Source organism: Heterostelium album (assembly GCF_000004825.1).
Source record: "Heterostelium album PN500 unplaced genomic scaffold PPL_scaffold15, whole genome shotgun sequence".
Classification (NCBI taxonomy): domain Eukaryota; phylum Evosea; class Eumycetozoa; order Acytosteliales; family Acytosteliaceae; genus Heterostelium; species Heterostelium album.
Genome location: NW_008805077.1, coordinates 350,283 through 366,443, shown reverse-complemented (window position 1 = coordinate 366,443; position 16,161 = coordinate 350,283). Strand labels below are relative to the sequence as shown.

At 31.1% G+C, this 16,161-nt stretch overlaps 9 protein-coding genes across 9 annotated transcripts; 6 read left to right on the top strand and 3 right to left on the bottom strand.

Annotated features, from left to right (window-relative positions):
• Nucleotides 1–51: 51 nt before the first annotated feature.
• On the top strand, nt 52–1,749 carry PPL_10866 (uncharacterized protein; the record flags this gene model as incomplete). The annotated part of the gene is made up of 3 exons (XM_020581629.1): nt 52–376; nt 431–1,585; nt 1,682–1,749. 3 exons carry the CDS (start codon nt 52–54, stop codon nt 1,747–1,749), a joined length of 1,548 nt encoding a protein of 515 aa, XP_020427945.1.
• A 147-nt stretch (nt 1,750–1,896) lies between these two features.
• Nucleotides 1,897–3,715, top strand: PPL_10865 (uncharacterized protein; the record flags this gene model as incomplete). Its single annotated transcript, XM_020581628.1, has 2 exons — nt 1,897–2,215; nt 2,289–3,715. 2 exons carry the CDS (start codon nt 1,897–1,899, stop codon nt 3,713–3,715), a joined length of 1,746 nt encoding a protein of 581 aa, XP_020427944.1.
• A 49-nt stretch (nt 3,716–3,764) lies between these two features.
• Nucleotides 3,765–3,926, bottom strand: PPL_10864 (uncharacterized protein; the record flags this gene model as incomplete). The annotated part of the gene is made up of 1 exon (XM_020581627.1): nt 3,765–3,926. One exon carries the CDS (start codon nt 3,924–3,926, stop codon nt 3,765–3,767), a length of 162 nt encoding a protein of 53 aa, XP_020427943.1.
• Nucleotides 3,927–4,670: 744 nt separating this feature from the next.
• On the top strand, nt 4,671–7,459 carry PPL_10863 (uncharacterized protein; the record flags this gene model as incomplete). The annotated part of the gene is made up of 5 exons (XM_020581626.1): nt 4,671–4,989; nt 5,062–6,399; nt 6,536–6,560; nt 6,760–6,935; nt 7,401–7,459. The coding sequence occupies 5 exons, from the start codon at nt 4,671–4,673 to the stop codon at nt 7,457–7,459; spliced, it is 1,917 nt and encodes a 638-aa protein (XP_020427942.1).
• Nucleotides 7,460–8,086: 627 nt separating this feature from the next.
• On the top strand, nt 8,087–9,360 carry PPL_10862 (uncharacterized protein; the record flags this gene model as incomplete). The annotated part of the gene is made up of 4 exons (XM_020581625.1): nt 8,087–8,122; nt 8,166–8,481; nt 8,586–9,232; nt 9,265–9,360. 4 exons carry the CDS (start codon nt 8,087–8,089, stop codon nt 9,358–9,360), a joined length of 1,095 nt encoding a protein of 364 aa, XP_020427941.1.
• A 559-nt stretch (nt 9,361–9,919) lies between these two features.
• On the top strand, nt 9,920–10,556 carry PPL_10861 (uncharacterized protein; the record flags this gene model as incomplete). Its single annotated transcript, XM_020581624.1, has 2 exons — nt 9,920–10,262; nt 10,303–10,556. The coding sequence occupies 2 exons, from the start codon at nt 9,920–9,922 to the stop codon at nt 10,554–10,556; spliced, it is 597 nt and encodes a 198-aa protein (XP_020427940.1).
• Nucleotides 10,557–10,993: 437 nt separating this feature from the next.
• On the bottom strand, nt 10,994–11,353 carry PPL_10860 (uncharacterized protein; the record flags this gene model as incomplete). The annotated part of the gene is made up of 2 exons (XM_020581623.1): nt 10,994–11,146; nt 11,240–11,353. The coding sequence occupies 2 exons, from the start codon at nt 11,351–11,353 to the stop codon at nt 10,994–10,996; spliced, it is 267 nt and encodes an 88-aa protein (XP_020427939.1).
• A 310-nt stretch (nt 11,354–11,663) lies between these two features.
• Nucleotides 11,664–14,111, bottom strand: PPL_10859 (uncharacterized protein; the record flags this gene model as incomplete). Its single annotated transcript, XM_020581622.1, has 4 exons — nt 11,664–12,543; nt 12,621–13,651; nt 13,764–13,946; nt 14,022–14,111. 4 exons carry the CDS (start codon nt 14,109–14,111, stop codon nt 11,664–11,666), a joined length of 2,184 nt encoding a protein of 727 aa, XP_020427938.1.
• A 1,186-nt stretch (nt 14,112–15,297) lies between these two features.
• Nucleotides 15,298–16,119, top strand: PPL_10858 (PaaI family thioesterase; the record flags this gene model as incomplete). Its single annotated transcript, XM_020581621.1, has 2 exons — nt 15,298–15,675; nt 15,772–16,119. The coding sequence occupies 2 exons, from the start codon at nt 15,298–15,300 to the stop codon at nt 16,117–16,119; spliced, it is 726 nt and encodes a 241-aa protein (XP_020427937.1).
• Nucleotides 16,120–16,161: the final 42 nt, after the last annotated feature.

Below are 16,161 nucleotides of genomic sequence, written 5' to 3'. Positions count from 1 at the left end.
TTGGGATTAACATCTCTCAAAAATTTTTTTATTTTATTTTAAAGATTTAAAATGAATAGTCAAACAAATAAAATAGTAAATCTATCATATTTAATATTAAATAAAATAATAAGATATTTAAATGATAACATTGATATCATTTGTTTCAGTTTAGTTTGTAAGAGATGGTACAACGATAGAGATAAATATTTAATATTCAACACTGATCGTATCAACCTATTTTCACTTCATAATAGCACTGATACCAATCAATGTTATCAACATTTCAAATTACCATCATATTATAATATTTTTAAGAAATCAATTCAATTAAAAATGAATTGTATACTGACAATTGGTGATGAAAACTTTTCAGTAAAATACGATTATTTTTATGGTAAATACTTTCAATTGATAGAGATTGTATTTTCTTATTAATTTTATTATAAAGATGAACTTAATAAGCTTACTAGTATTCCCTGCAATGTTTCAGATATCTATATACAATTTTATGATAGTCTTCCAAAAGATGAGAAGGAGTATCTAGATAGATTATTATCAGAATCACAATCATTAACAGATTTGAATGGATGCTCCACATTGAAATATGGATTACCAAAGTCAATCAAATCACTATCTCTTATTGAGTTTGATGAAATTCTAGTTAAAGGATCACTTCCGAATTCTTTACAAGAATTATATATTGATGATATATATCAAGAGATTCTACCAGGTGTACTTCCAGACGGTTTACTATCAGTTACTCTAGATCGCTATCATTATGAAATTCTACCAGGTTTACTTCCAAATGGTTTAGAGAAATTAAGTTTGGAAGGGTATCATCTTGAAATTCAACCAGGTGTATTCCCATCATCTCTCAAGAGTTTATCTCTTCTAAGTTATGAACGAAATTCAATCGATTCTACATCTTGGGAAGATAGTATAGAAATGAAATCTTATTTTCCAATTTCATGGTTCCAAGCAATATCATCACTTTCCAACCTTCAAACACTCATATTGGATTTTAAGTATAAAAAACAAGAAGCCAATATATTCAATCTTAAATACCTCTCTCCAAACATAGTCTCACTGGTCATTAAAATACCAAACATCGTTCTAAAAGGAACTATGCCAACATCTTTGAAAAGAATCAATCTTGGTGAATTCAGATTCAAGATTGATGAAATATTCCCAGAAACCAACCAATATCACTTGGAATCATTTGAATATAGAAATAACTGTTTTATTCCAATGCCACCAAATATAAAGATCAATAATTTATCAGTATCAGGAGAATCGAAACAATCAACTATAGCTCTTCCGTCTGGAGTTAGATCAATCTTCTTAAATATAAAATGGTCCGGTTCAAAAAAGAAGAAAATTGTTTTTAGCGACAATGATGTTACCGATCAAACGTCCAGAAGATCATTAAAACTACTCCGACTTCCAACATTCATAGAAGGACCACCTAAATTTGAACTACCAAACACCATCGAATATCTGGATATTGGCTACAATGAACTAGATGATATTTCAGAATTTATACCATCAACACTCAAAACTCTTGTTTTTAGTGTACAATCTAATATCAATATCAACATTCCAAGTAATATCAAATCAATCACCAATATAATTCGAAGATTTGGATATTATAAAGTAAGAACAATTAGAAAGTTGGATAAAAGCTATTATTTAGTAATAGATGATTTTGAATATGAACATAGCTTTAAATTAGTTTCAAACTTAAAAGACCAGCTATTTAAACCATAATCTATGCTTTAAGTAAAAATAAAATATGTGAATGTGTTATTATTGATTCCAAAAAAAAAATAGATTGTTTTTTTTGTTTTTCTTCCCAATTTTTTGTCGATCATTTTAACATAAAGATCTTAATAATATGATTTAAGATATTAACAAATGAATAATCAAACAGATAAAATAGTAAATCTTTCACATTTAATATTAAATAAAATAATAAGTTATATAGATGATAACATTGATATCATTTGTTTCAGTTTAGTTTGTAAGAGATGGTACAACGATAGAGATAAATATTTGGTTTTCAACACTGATAATATCAACTTATTTACACCTAAAAACACTGATATCATTCAATATCATAAACATTTCAAATTACCATCATATTATAATATCTTGTTGAAATCAATTCAATCAAAGACAAATTGTGCACTCTATGTTGGTGATTACCATTTTAAAAATTACGATTATTTTTATGGTAAATATAGTCTATTGATATTATCATATTATATTGTTTTAAAGCTGACTATTTTAATTTATCATCATTAAAGATCATGTTGAGATGGTCATTAGTATTCCCAGCAATGTTTCAGAAATCTATATTACTACTAATTACTCAAAAGATAAGTTGGGGAAATTCTATAGATTATTATCAGAATCACAATCAGTAACTAAGTTGAATGGATGCAGCACATTGAAATATGGATTACCAAATTCACTCCAAACACTATCTTTCAGAAATTTCAATGAACCACTTGTGAAAGGATCACTTCCCAACTCATTAGAGGTGTTAGATTTCGATTCAAACCTCAGACAAGAGATTCTACCAGGTGTACTTCCAGGCAGATTGCTCAAACTTTCTTTAGAGTACTATCAATATGAAATTCAGCCAGGTGTACTTCCAGATAGTTTGTTATCATTTACTCTAGACCACCATCAACATGAAATTCAACCAAATATACTTCCAGCCGGATTGTTATCATTTTTCCTCGATGACTATCAACATGAAATATTACCATATGTACTCCCATCATCTCTTAAATTGTTGTCTCTTAAGTGCTATAGAGATACACTCAAAGAAGATTTACGATATGTGTATGCTACAACTGGAGACGATAATGTAATAATGAAATCGTGTTTACCACTTTCATGGTTACAATCAATATCATCACTTTCCAATCTTCAATCACTTGATATTTATTTTTCCATATCAAATCAAGAGGATACTACAATGTTCAATCTTAATTACCTCCCACCAAATTTAGAATCACTTGAAATTACAATCAATGCACCAGGAATAATACTTTGTGGAACTACGCCATTATCATTGAAAAGAATCCAGTTGAATGGTTGTCAATTCAAGATTGATGAAATATTCCCAGAGACATTGCAATATCACTTGGAAATATTTGATTATGAAAATGACAGTATTCTCCCAATTCCATCCAATATCAAGATCGATACATTGTTCATATCTGGAGAGCCTAGTGAATCAACTATAACATTACCATCCGGAATTAGTACAATCTTCTTTTTTTCCGAATTGTCTAGTTCAGGCGAGAAGATGATTGACTTTGGCGGCGATGGTGTTACCGATCAAACATGTCCACTAAAAGAACTGCGTTTTCCAGCCTTCAAAGATGGATATCCTAAAGTTAAACTTCCAAAGACCATTGAACATTTAGATATTGGTGACAATAATCTCAATGATATTTTACATTTGATACCATCAACACTCAATACTCTTGTATTTAGCAAACTATCTAATATCGATATCACCATCATACCAAGTACTATCAAATCAATTACCAATATCATCCGTAAATTTGGACTATTTAACAAACAAACTATCAGAAAGTTGGATGATAATTATTATTTAATAACTGATGATTATGAATATGAACATAGCTTCAAAGTGGTCTTCCGAAATGCAATAGATAAATATTTCATATCCAATATGAGGAATTTTAATAAATAAAAATATTTTATTTTAATTATTAATAGAGAATAAGATTTCTCTCTATCAACTAGGATACACGATCCATCTTTTTATCATAATCTTGAATTGAAACTTCTTTGTACTGTTCGATCCAAGCGTGATATTCCTCCTCTGCTATAACGCCATATGCCAAACAGAGAGTACGAAGACCATCAGCTGCAAAGTCTTTTAGTGATTGCATGAACTTCATCTTGATCCTTTCTTAAAAATGGTAGAACTGTTGAATCTTCGCCTTTTGTATTAATGACTGATCTATTGGAACACAACACGATCCTTTGATGCATCGATGGCACTACCATAGACAATCTTACCAACGAAACATCTGATTTCTTGTTTGAGTAACGGTCTTATCGCAGAAGATGTACTAGATCTGACCGATTAACGAGAGGAATTTCTTTGTAGAGTCATGAACAGAGCGCGAATCGAATGCTAAATACCAAGTAACTTTGTTGTTGCTGGTTTTTACTACACTAACCACCGTGGTAATGATACAAACAATAAACATAAATGAGAACAACTTGATGAGCACGATTCACAAGTTTCTTGCGGGGACACTTCGAATGCATATGTAGAGTTTTGCAAGATCTTTGTATCCTCACCAGAGTTTCTAAGTACACAACCTCTGAGAATGTTTACTGGTCAGTGTGTATTTGATACCGTTTGGACTGTTCCCAAGTTCAATATTGAAACCACGTAAGATAATAGGGTGAAAGATTCCATGCTGATATAGTTTGTTGAATTCATCAGAGCAACATGATATTTGTTATTAAAACAATATGAGAAATACGAAGTGCTTGAAGCTGACCATAGATTCGATGGTGTGAACAAGTCTTCGATTTAGTTTTTTTTGGTAAAAATTTTTGTAAAAACTTGTTAGTCTTTTAAAAGAAAACAACTTTTATTTTTTTATAATGATTGAAGTTTTATCAAAATAATGAATAATCAAACAAATAAAATAGTAAATCTATCACATTTAATATTAAATAAAATAATAAGTTGTTTAGATGATAACATTGATATCATTTGTTTCAGTTTAGTTTGTAAGAGATGGTACAACGATAGAGATAAATATTTAATATTCAATACTGATAATATCAATCTATATATACCTAATAACACTGATATCTATCAAAATAATAAACATTTCAACTTACCATCATATCATAATATCTTTATGAAATCAATTCAATCAAAAACTGATTGTTCACTCCTATTTAGTAAGAAAAAACAATATAGATACGATTATCATTATGGTAAATATTATCAATCGACTAATATATTCTAGTGATTTGAGACTAACTTTTTTAGTTTTATCATTCTAAAAGATGAAGTTAGAGAGTTAAATAGTATTCCCAGTAATGTTTCAAAGATCGATTATGTAGCAGGTGACACGGAGTATATCTATAGATTATTATCGGAATCACAATCAGTAACAGTGTTGAATGGATGCTGCACATTGAAATATGGATTACCAAAGTCAATCAAATCACTAAAGTTCAATGGGGATTTCAATGAACCACTTGTTAAAGGATTACTTCCCAATTCATTGGAGGTGCTCGAATTTAGTGGTCCAATCAAACAAGAGATCCCACCAGGTGTACTTCCAGATGGTTTACGCACACTTATTCTAAAACACTATGAACATGAGATTCGAGCAGGTGTACTTCCAAATGGTTTACGCAAACTTATTCTAGAAAACTATGAATATGAAATTCGACCAGGTGTACTTCCAAATAGTTTGCGCAAACTTACTCTAGAACCCTATAATTATGAGATTCCACCAGGTTTACTTCCAAATGGTTTGCAGAGAATCTATCTAATTGGCTATCAATATGAACTTCAACAAGGTGTATTACCATCATCTATAAAGAATTTATTTCTTGCGAGTTACGATGATCCACTCAATGAACATTTAAACTATTCAATCGATTCTACAACTTTGGATGAAAATGTGGAAGGCAGATCATGTTTACCAATTTCATGGTTACTAGCAATATCATCACTTCCCAATCTTCAATCACTTGACATTTATTATCCCAAGGACAGTCGACATGATACAACAATATTCAATCTCAACTACCTCCCACCAAATTTAGAAACACTAGAAATTAGCCTACATGGAAAAGATCGAGTATTAAGAGGAGCAATTCCAACATCATTGAAAATTATCCGACTTGGTGATTGTCAATTTAATATCGATGAAATATTCCCAGAAACTCAGCAATATCACCTGGAAGTTCTCGATTATGAAAATTCCGGTATTCTTCCAATTCCATCAAACGTATCAATCGATATTTTAAAAGTATCTGGAGAATCAAGTGAATCAACGATATCTCTTCCATCTCGAGTTAGATCATTCAAATTAAATATGGAATATTTGGGTTTAAAAGAGATGATAACAGATTTTGGGGGAGATGATAATACTGATCAAACATGTTCATTAAGAAAACTGCGTCTTCCAAAATTCATAGATGGACTTCCTATATTTAAACTACCAAACACCATTGAAAGTCTGGATATTGGTAGAAATTATCTCAACGATATAGTACATTTGATACCACCGACACTCAATACTCTTGTCTTTACAAATCATTTTGCAATCAAATTAGACATTCCAGAGACTATCAAATCGATCACCAATATCATTTATAGGTTTAGGAATAGTAAAACACTAACAATTAGAAAGTTGGATGAAAGCTATTATTTAATGTATTCTAAAAGTGGAATTTCACCCAATGGAAAATCATTTGCTAAAATATTTCATCAATCAAAGTTAAAAAAAATAATAAAAAATCTTAGGTAATGGAACAGAATATAAAAATAAGTATCTAAAAATAGATCTAAGTAAAGTGTCGATTGTTATTACTATGAATTCTATTATTTTGTTATTTTAATTGATTTTTTTTTGTCAGAAGAAAATATATTATTTAATTTCTTTTAAATTTAAAGTGCACTTATTAAGTTTCATCTATCTCAATTGCGACATTTATTTTCTTTGCATACTTTCTATTTCTTCACCAAAGTGTTTATGTTTTTGTGATACCTCGCGATATACGCAACAAAACTGCAAAGATACTCTGTGTGCCAACTAAGGATAGAAGCAACCGAAACAAGGGATCTACACGGGCGTGTTCCTCTAGAAGATCTCAAACTGTCCCTGTAGTCTCTTCACCAGATGTCGCACAAACTGTGCTTTGCAGTATCTTCACCTGATACCGTACCAACTGTCCCTGCAGTGTCTTAACCAGATTCCACATCTACTCTAGATGAATGTGACATCCCTAAATTGCTTTTCAACGACTGGCTGCCTTTGAATAATTCAAAAATCGAATACAAGTTGGGTGACCCAATCATCTTTTTAGATCCAAAAAGTTTAGAAATACAAAGACTTTAGTATGCCAAACCCGGACTACATTAAAAAGCCATATCAAAATATATATCATCGGACATGTGTATCAGCCAGAGCTTTTAATTCTGTTCTTCAAAGAACAGAAAAATAGAGCCATCAACCCAATCATCCCCAAGTCCGCGTATTTCAATTTTAGAGTGTTTGATCCTATCATTAAATTGTATCACCAACATCTAATTCTCAAGTATAATACCAAAACTGACTTCCCAGATCTGGAATCCAACAGATGGAGTAAGAGAATACTAAGTCCAATAGGTCAAACTCCTTTATTAGTAATCGAGTTTTTAAATGCATCATTTCAAATCACAATTTAGTTACTGGTGTAGTTATTTTAGTGCTAAATTTCAAGTGTATAACATGCTTGCATCTTCGATCAGCGACGATTGTAAATCAGTCACTCTTTCTAAAAAAATATCTTTATAAAAAAATAAAATAAAAAATTGTTTGGTTTATGGTTACCAATTTTTTATCTTGTTATTTGATTGAATGGGTATTTGTATGTTCGTTGATTATGTAGCATTGAGTTGTTCATCAAATAACCTTTAATGAAAAATCGTATATCTCATACTAATGATAGAAAATAATAATGATAATTAATTAATAATTGTTTTTGAAAAAAAAAAAAAATGATCAATTAATAAATAAAAATGATAAATGGTAAATGAATATTTATTGAAAAAAAAAAAAGGCATATCTCATACGAATGGAATTCCATTCAATGACAGATGGAAAAAATTAAAATGTGGGGGTCAACCACTCAAATTTTTTTAATTTGCTTCTGTTTTTCCATGGAATTACACATATAATGATTGTTTGTTAACATAAATTTTTGAAACAAATGACCATGTCCCACATTAAAAAATGGAGTTCACAATAACCACGAATCCCCACACTTTGATGTGTAAAAAAGGGTAGTATTTCTCTTATTATGATTCAAAAAAATGGATAGACAATATCAGTTATTCAGTCAATTACTTGCATCTTCACATGATTTAGATTTTTTTATTTTATAACATTGAGATGAAAACAAAAAACAAGAATAATAATAACAACTATAATAATGAAAATAATGATAATCATAGATTTGTAAATCTTCCACATATTATATTATTAAGAATAATAAAAGAAATTGAAAATGATATAGATAGAGTTTGTTTTAGTTTAGTTTGTAAGAGGTGGTTTGATCAACGAAACTGCTATCTCTCTTTTAACTGTAAAGATTTAATATTAGATAGATCTCATATGATTAAGAATATTAAATATTTTACTTTGAAATCTTACATAAATCTATTCCAATCAAGACTTGATCAAATATTAATACCATCCGAAAGTATTGGTAATAAAGAAAATGATATACTATTATCTTTAATTTGATTAACTAATCAAAATACTCTTTAGATTTTGTAAAACAACTTGAATCAGTTACTTTTTTAAGTATAGTTGATTATCCAAGGAATCAATTACCATTGAAACACGATAGATTACCTTTGAATATAAAGGAAATCATATCGTACTATCCGATCAGACAACATATATTACCATTGGCATTGGAAAGATTAGAAATACAATTAACAAATGAAATTTATCAAAAAATAGATATCGATGTTTCGTTGTTACCCAGATCACTCAAAGCTCTACATCTATTTGGTATTCAGCCTTTTCAACCAATCGATATCAACAAACTACCACCTTCACTCGAAGAATTCAAATGTCAAACTGTGAATGGCAACGATATGATACACACAACACAATTACCGTCGACACTCAAGATTCTTGAACTATCGCATTGTGTACAGTTCCTGAAGCATCTACAATCACTTCATACACTCCACCTGCATATAACTAATAGTAGCGATACTTGGGAAATCGGTGATATTCCCGAGAGTGTCACTCATTTGACAATCGAATCCAATACCATCAAATTCATTGTTAAGGAGATGCTTCCCAGCAAACTAAAGTATTTAAAATTGATACATTACTTTGAATTCAAAAAGAATATATTCTCAGAGTTTCGACACTTGGAAACACTCGATCTTTCAATGCTATCAAGAAAGGACCTTGCATTTGATAAACTACCAGATCAACTAGTAAATCTTTCATTCCCATTCACTGGGTATAGAAAGAAGAAACTGGATTTAGAGCTACCGATGTTAGAGTACTTGGATTTGGGTGGATTCATTGGAGAGGTCAAAAGACTGAGAACTCCTTCACTTAAAACCTTGAATTTGAATGGCCGATATTATACCAAGGAAATACGGTTAACAAAAAAGTCAATACCGAAATCAGTGGAGACAATCAATTTCAACCATAACCACCTATCGATTGTTACTGGCAAAGAACTGAGGCCCAATATCAAATCGATATCATTTAATATTGGATACGATATGAGCAATTTTAAACAGCTGGAACTTTTTCCAAAGACAATCACATGCATTACCATTAAAATAGTTGATCGTATATATTCAGTGAGAAGATTATCTGACAAATGGCTTTTGGTGCTTGGTAAGAAAGTAGCATCATTTGTAGAATTAATCGATCTACCAAAATATATATTAAGATTTTTTAGATATAATAGTTAGAAAATGTAATAGATATTTAAAAAGAAATATCCATAAAAAAAAAATTTAAAAAAACATTCAAAACAAAACTGGCTCTTGCTTGTAACCATAAATCAAATAAAATAAAAAAAACCACTCTGATCATATTCACCCAGGAGAAAGTGGTTGGGAGCCAGTTTTGTTTTGTTTTCTTTATTTTCTTTAATTTTTTTTTTGATGTCAACAAATAACAATACATGTAGATTTGTAAATCTTCCACATATTATATTATTTAGAATAATAAAAGAAATTGAAAATGATATAGATAGAGTTTGTTTTAGTTTAGTTTGTAAGCGATGGTTTGATCAACGACATAGCTATCTCTCGTTTAACTGTCAAGATTTAATGATCTATCAGTCCCATATGATTAAGAATGTTCAAAGTAATCAATTCTTTACATTGAAATCATACATAAATCTATTCCAATCAGGACTTGATCAAATACCCGATCATGCATTCATTATACCTGAAAGTAGACTTAAACACCCGATGCCTGTTATCTATAGTCATTTCTCTATTGGTAAGAGGGAAAGAAAATAACTATTATTATCTGTATTAAGTAATTGATTTGGTTATTAATTATTATCAAATACTCTTTAGATTATGTAAACAACTTGAATCAGTTAGTACATATCAATTACCATTGAATCTCGATATATTACCTTTGAATATAAAGGAAATCATATCGTACTATCCGATGAAAGAATGTGTATTACCATTGGCATTGGAAAGATTAGAATTCAATTTGAAGTATGGTGGTGCAGTTGACATTGATTTTTCATTGCTACCCGATCACTCAGTGCTCTATATTTAATAGGTGATAATGAAATTATTAGCCCTTTTCAACCGATCGATATCAGCAAACTACCACCTTCACTCGAAGAATTCAAATGTAAACTACTGAATGGCAAACACAATAAAATTACCGTCGACACTCAAGATTCTTGAACTATCGCATTGTGTAAAGTGTCTGAAGCATCTACAATCACTTCATACACTCCACCTACATTTAGATGCCGGCGATACTTGGGAAATCGGTGATATTCCCGAGAGTGTCACTCATTTAACAATCGAATCCAATACCATCAAATTCATTGTTAAGGAGATGCTTCCCAGCAAACTAAAGTATTTAAAATTGATACATTACTTTGAATTCAAAAAGAAATATATTCTCAAAGTTTCGACACTTGGAAACACTCGATCTTTCAATGCTATCAGGAGAGAACACTAAATTATAGGTAAACTACCAGATCAACTTGAAAATCTATCACTGCAATTCACTGGGTATAAAGAGAGAAAGCTTGAATTAAATCTACCGATGTTAGAGTGCTTAGATTTGGGTGGATTCATTGGAAAGGTTAAAAGACTGAGAACTCCTTCACTTAAAACCTTGAATTTGTGTAACTATTATAAGAGAGTAATAAAGTTAAAAGACAAGTCAATACCGAAATCAGTGGAGACAATCAATTTCAACCAAAACCACCTCTCTATTGTTACTGGCAAAGAACTGTGGCCACCCAATATCAAATCGATATCATTTAGTCCTGGATTCACAATGTCCAACATTAAACAGATTGAACTCATTCCGAAAACAATCACATGCATTACCATTATAATAAGTCATGGTACCTATTCAGTGAGAAGATTATCTGACAAATGGTTTTTGGTGCTTGGTAACAATGGAGCATCATTCGTAGAATTAATCAATCTACCAAAATATGTATTAAGATTTTGGAAATAATAAAATTGAAGTTAAATCTATCTCGATCAACGTTTTTATATAATTTTTAAAAATTAATAATATATTATATATATATATATTCAATTTATTATGCTTTTTTCTTCTTCTTCTTTTCTTTGTTAAAAAATATCTTTTCTTTTTAATTATTATTATAATTTATCTATCTATATGATTGTTAGTTTAAAAATCGTTATCATCCAAAATTTGAGCATCATCGTCGTCTTCAATACCGAATTCATCGTCTGCCAATGAATTTGGCTTGAAACCAAGTGAACTATATTTAACTTTATCCTTGGAAACACCGAATTTAGCCAAGATCTTCTCACGTGCATCTGGATTCTTATACAAATAGTAGGCACCTCCAGAGATGATTACTGCAAGAATAACAAGAATGACGACAGCTGCAACCCAACCTCTCGATTTGGTGGCCGATGGGTCTGGACAGTCCTTCATTTCCGGTTCGTACTGGTTGGAGACACCACCGATACAAATGTCATCGGCAATCTTTCTGTAACCAGAGGTAATTGGGTACTTGGTTCCTGGTGGACAGATGGCAGGTGGGTAGGTTGGCTTAACATAGTTCTGCGAGATACCGCAAACCAATGGGTTAGCTGGGTCGTTCATTTCGGTGTATCCAATGTCACACTCGTAGTCTTCGGCTGTACATTCACTCTCATCGACATCGTTTCCTGGCAATGGTGAAGTTTGAGTGCAATTGGAGAGCTTGGCCAAACGACTGTAGATTCTGGTTCCACCCAATACCACTGGAGTGGTATATGTTTCAATGTCGCTGGTATCACATACTCTACGTCCCATCTGAGAAAAGTCAATTGTGAAAATACCTGAAATACCGGTAGAGTCAACTGTGAAAACCAAGAATTTTTGACCAGATGCATCTGGGTCAGTGATAATATTCTTGACATCGACAGACTTTACTGAGAAATCAAAAGATTGAAGAGTAGTACCTTGGTCAAATGAATAATAAAGTGTATATACATTATCCAATGCCTGGGCCAACAAGATAATTGAACCATAATTACCAAATTCATAAATGGATGGACTAAAAATTAAAAAATATATAAATATTAATAAACGCTCCTTTTTGTTAACCAACTATAATATTATTCAAGTACATACGCATCGTAAAGTACGTTCCAAGTTAAACCGGAATCTCTTGAAATTCTAGTTTGAATATTGGCGATATCTGGCTTGTTGGAGAGTGTTTTCAAATTGTTTCCATTTCCAAGTACTAAACCTGGAACGGATTCGTGACTGTAGTAGATACCCCATTGACGACTGGGATCATAGAATACAGAGGTACCATAAAAGTTGTAGGTACAGGCTGGACATGGTTGACCTGGTGGCAGTTTGAAGTTGCTCCAGCTACCACCGTTTTGGTAGGTGATCTTTGATTGAGTTAGCAATGGCTTACCGGCTCCGGCATCTGGGTTGGTGAGGATGTTGGAGAAGTAGATACCCGGGATACCGTACTGTGGAGCAAAGTCGTAGACTCCATTGTCGTAGTTGACATTCTCGAGCGACAGAGTGAACTGACTACCGGTGCTGTCAGAGATGTAGATGGAACCGGTCTTGTCGTTTTTGTTCATGACCAAACCCATCCAGATGGCACTGGTAGAGTCATCGAGGAAGGTGTAGTAGGCTGGAACGGTGCCTGGATCGAGATCAAACTCGACCTTGTTGAATCCCATCACGTTGTTATTGTATGGCTGGTAGTTGGAACGTGTCCACAAGTTGAATCCGTTGCCATAGACAACAAAGTAACCTTTACGAACCTCGAGAGTGTTGACCTCCGGTAGGAGACTGGTGTATGACTCACCGAGATCCGACGAGAAGACCAACGACGACTTGTCGACCAACAACAGCTTGGCAAAGAGACCGCTTGGATTGACGGCATCTCTGTGTGGATCGAAAACGATGTCTTGAACGATCGATTGCTTGAAAACCTGTTGCCATGTCAAACCGAAATCGGTCGAGTAGTAGGCACTGACACCCGCCAAACCCAAGAGATATCCACTCTTCCAGTGGTGAGTAACGAAACTCTTGAAAGTAATATCTGGAACAACAACAGTTGTAAAAGTAGCAGCATAATCACCAGAGATATATAAAGTAGTATTACCACTACCAGTTGATGCTGAATGTAATAAAACCTAATTTGATAAATAATCAAAAAAAAAACAAACGAAAAAGTGTGTGTGTGTGTTGTATGTTAGAATTGTTGTGTTTGTTTTGTTTTTTGTTTTCGTTTAAGTAATTACTTACATTTGAAGAATAAACTGGATCTACAAGGATTGTTTTATGTTTTTGTAAGACGTTGTCTGTCTCTATTTTGACGAAATTTGAACCACCATCGGCAGATCTATAAACATAACCGTCTGTATCCCACACCAACAAGATGTCATCTGTCAGATATTTAGCTGTCATACTATTCCAATCAATTGCGTTCTAAAAAAAAAATAATATGATATTAATTATTGAATGAATATCATTTCATCTATTCGAACTATTTTAACTACTTACATAGCTGACAACAGGCACTGGAGTTTGTGCATTTGTATATATAGCTAATAATGCTGTTATCAAAACAACAAAAGCTATTGAAATTTTCATTCTCTACTTTACTTTTTATCTCTATCTATATTATTACTTTACTTTTGTTTGATATCTAAAAATCTATCTAAATCTATCTATAAAAAAAATAATCTAAAAATAACAAAATTAATAAATATATATATAATTTAATAAATAGATTGATTTGATGATGTAATGAGAAATGAAAGGAAAGGAAGAATAGTAATTGAAGTTGTTGTTTGGAAGTCAAAGTAATGTTTGGAGCACAAAACTGCTGTTTGGCTCGCAATTTTTGAAGTTAAAGAAAATCATTCAACTTCCATTGTCAAAAAAATCGACTACCAAGACTGAGGGGGTTGCCCGTTTTTTTTTTTTTTTATTCAAAAAAATGAACATTTGTTTTTTTTTTTTTTTTTTTTTTAAAAAAGAGATATTTAGTGTTATTTTTTTTAAAGATATTTTTCAACATATCTTTAATCTGTGAATATATATTTAAATATCAAAATTATATCTATCTCTATATCTATAAAAATAACTTTAATAGTATTGTCATTGTGTTTTGTTTGCTTATTTTATTTTGTGTTGAAACATACTTTTAATTTGAATTTTTTTTATTTTTTTTTCACTTGTGAAATATAATTTACAAACTATACGAGTCGTTTTAGTTTCTTTCTTCTTAAAGATAAATAATGTTATATTACTATTGTTTTATGTAATAAAACTAAAATGGTTGCTTATTTTGAAATTAAAGAGAAAATAAAAATCAGCAATTTCATGTCGAGTATTAGGAAAAAGCGTTAGAAAAGATTTTTCGAAATTCCTGTGTGTTGAAGATTCCTTTTTTTTTTTATTCTGTGTTTTTCAAAACCAGATCTAAAAAAAACAAATAAGTGTGGTGGGGTTTGTGTTTGCCTATGTGGTCAATTGACCTGGAGTGGTGATCCAGTCGAACCAAATGTTATCTGTTTTGAAAAGATACACGTTAATTTAAAGAATAAAATCGTTATTCTCTATCTTTTTAGTCCAGTGTTTCTTTATTTCACAATAATACAAATAATCATGCAGCCTATTATTAAACTGATATCTACAAAGCCATTTAAAAAAAAAAAAAAAATGAAAAAAAAAAAAAAACAAAAATTTGAAATTAAATTTTAATTTAACAAACAATTTTAAATATAGTGAAATGATTTTAGATAGATTTATTAAAAAAAGTATTACAATAAAAATGTTAAATCGTTTTAATAATATATTATTTAGACAATGTCAACAACAACAACAACAACAATATAAAAGTATAGTTAGTTTTGTAAAAAGTAGTAGTGGTAGTGGTAGTGTTAGTAAAAATGAATATGGTTTATGTTTTAAGAGTAATTCAATGAGTTGTAGTGGATCGATTGCAAGCTATTCAACATCAAATGACATAGCTGCAAACAATAGAAATATATTTGATCTTTCAAAGGATATGAGATCGTTCTTGGAGGCCAAAGACAAGAACGACATGAAAGTAACCAATGAACAATGGTTACAACTTCTAAGAAGTAGAGCAAACGCAGGTTTACCAGCACATATGAATTTCGAAATAATATCTTTGGAAAATGGTGTCGTAAATGCACAAGTAGAGTATTATAAAATAATTGTAATCAATAATAATTATTATTATTAATATGAATATTGATTAAATTTATATTTGTTTTTTCAGATGCAAGTTAAAGATTATCATATGGCAGCAAATGGATATATTCATGCAGCTAGTTTAATTACTCTGGCCGATACTGCATGTGGATTCGGATGTTTCACACAGTTACCTAAAGGATCGTATGGTTTCACCACAATAGAGTTGAAAACCAATTTCCTGGGAACATCGAAATCGGGGGAACTTCTCAAGTGTGAAGCTAAACTCATTCACTCTGGAAGATCGACACAAGTATGGGATGCAGTCATCAAAACCGAGTCAGATAAAACACTTGCATTATTTAGATGTACTGAAATGATTTTGTATCCAACTTCTACTACAACTACAACCAATACCAATAGCAATAAAAAATAAATAACAATTCGAAAAAATAAAACTGTATAAAAAAACACGCGA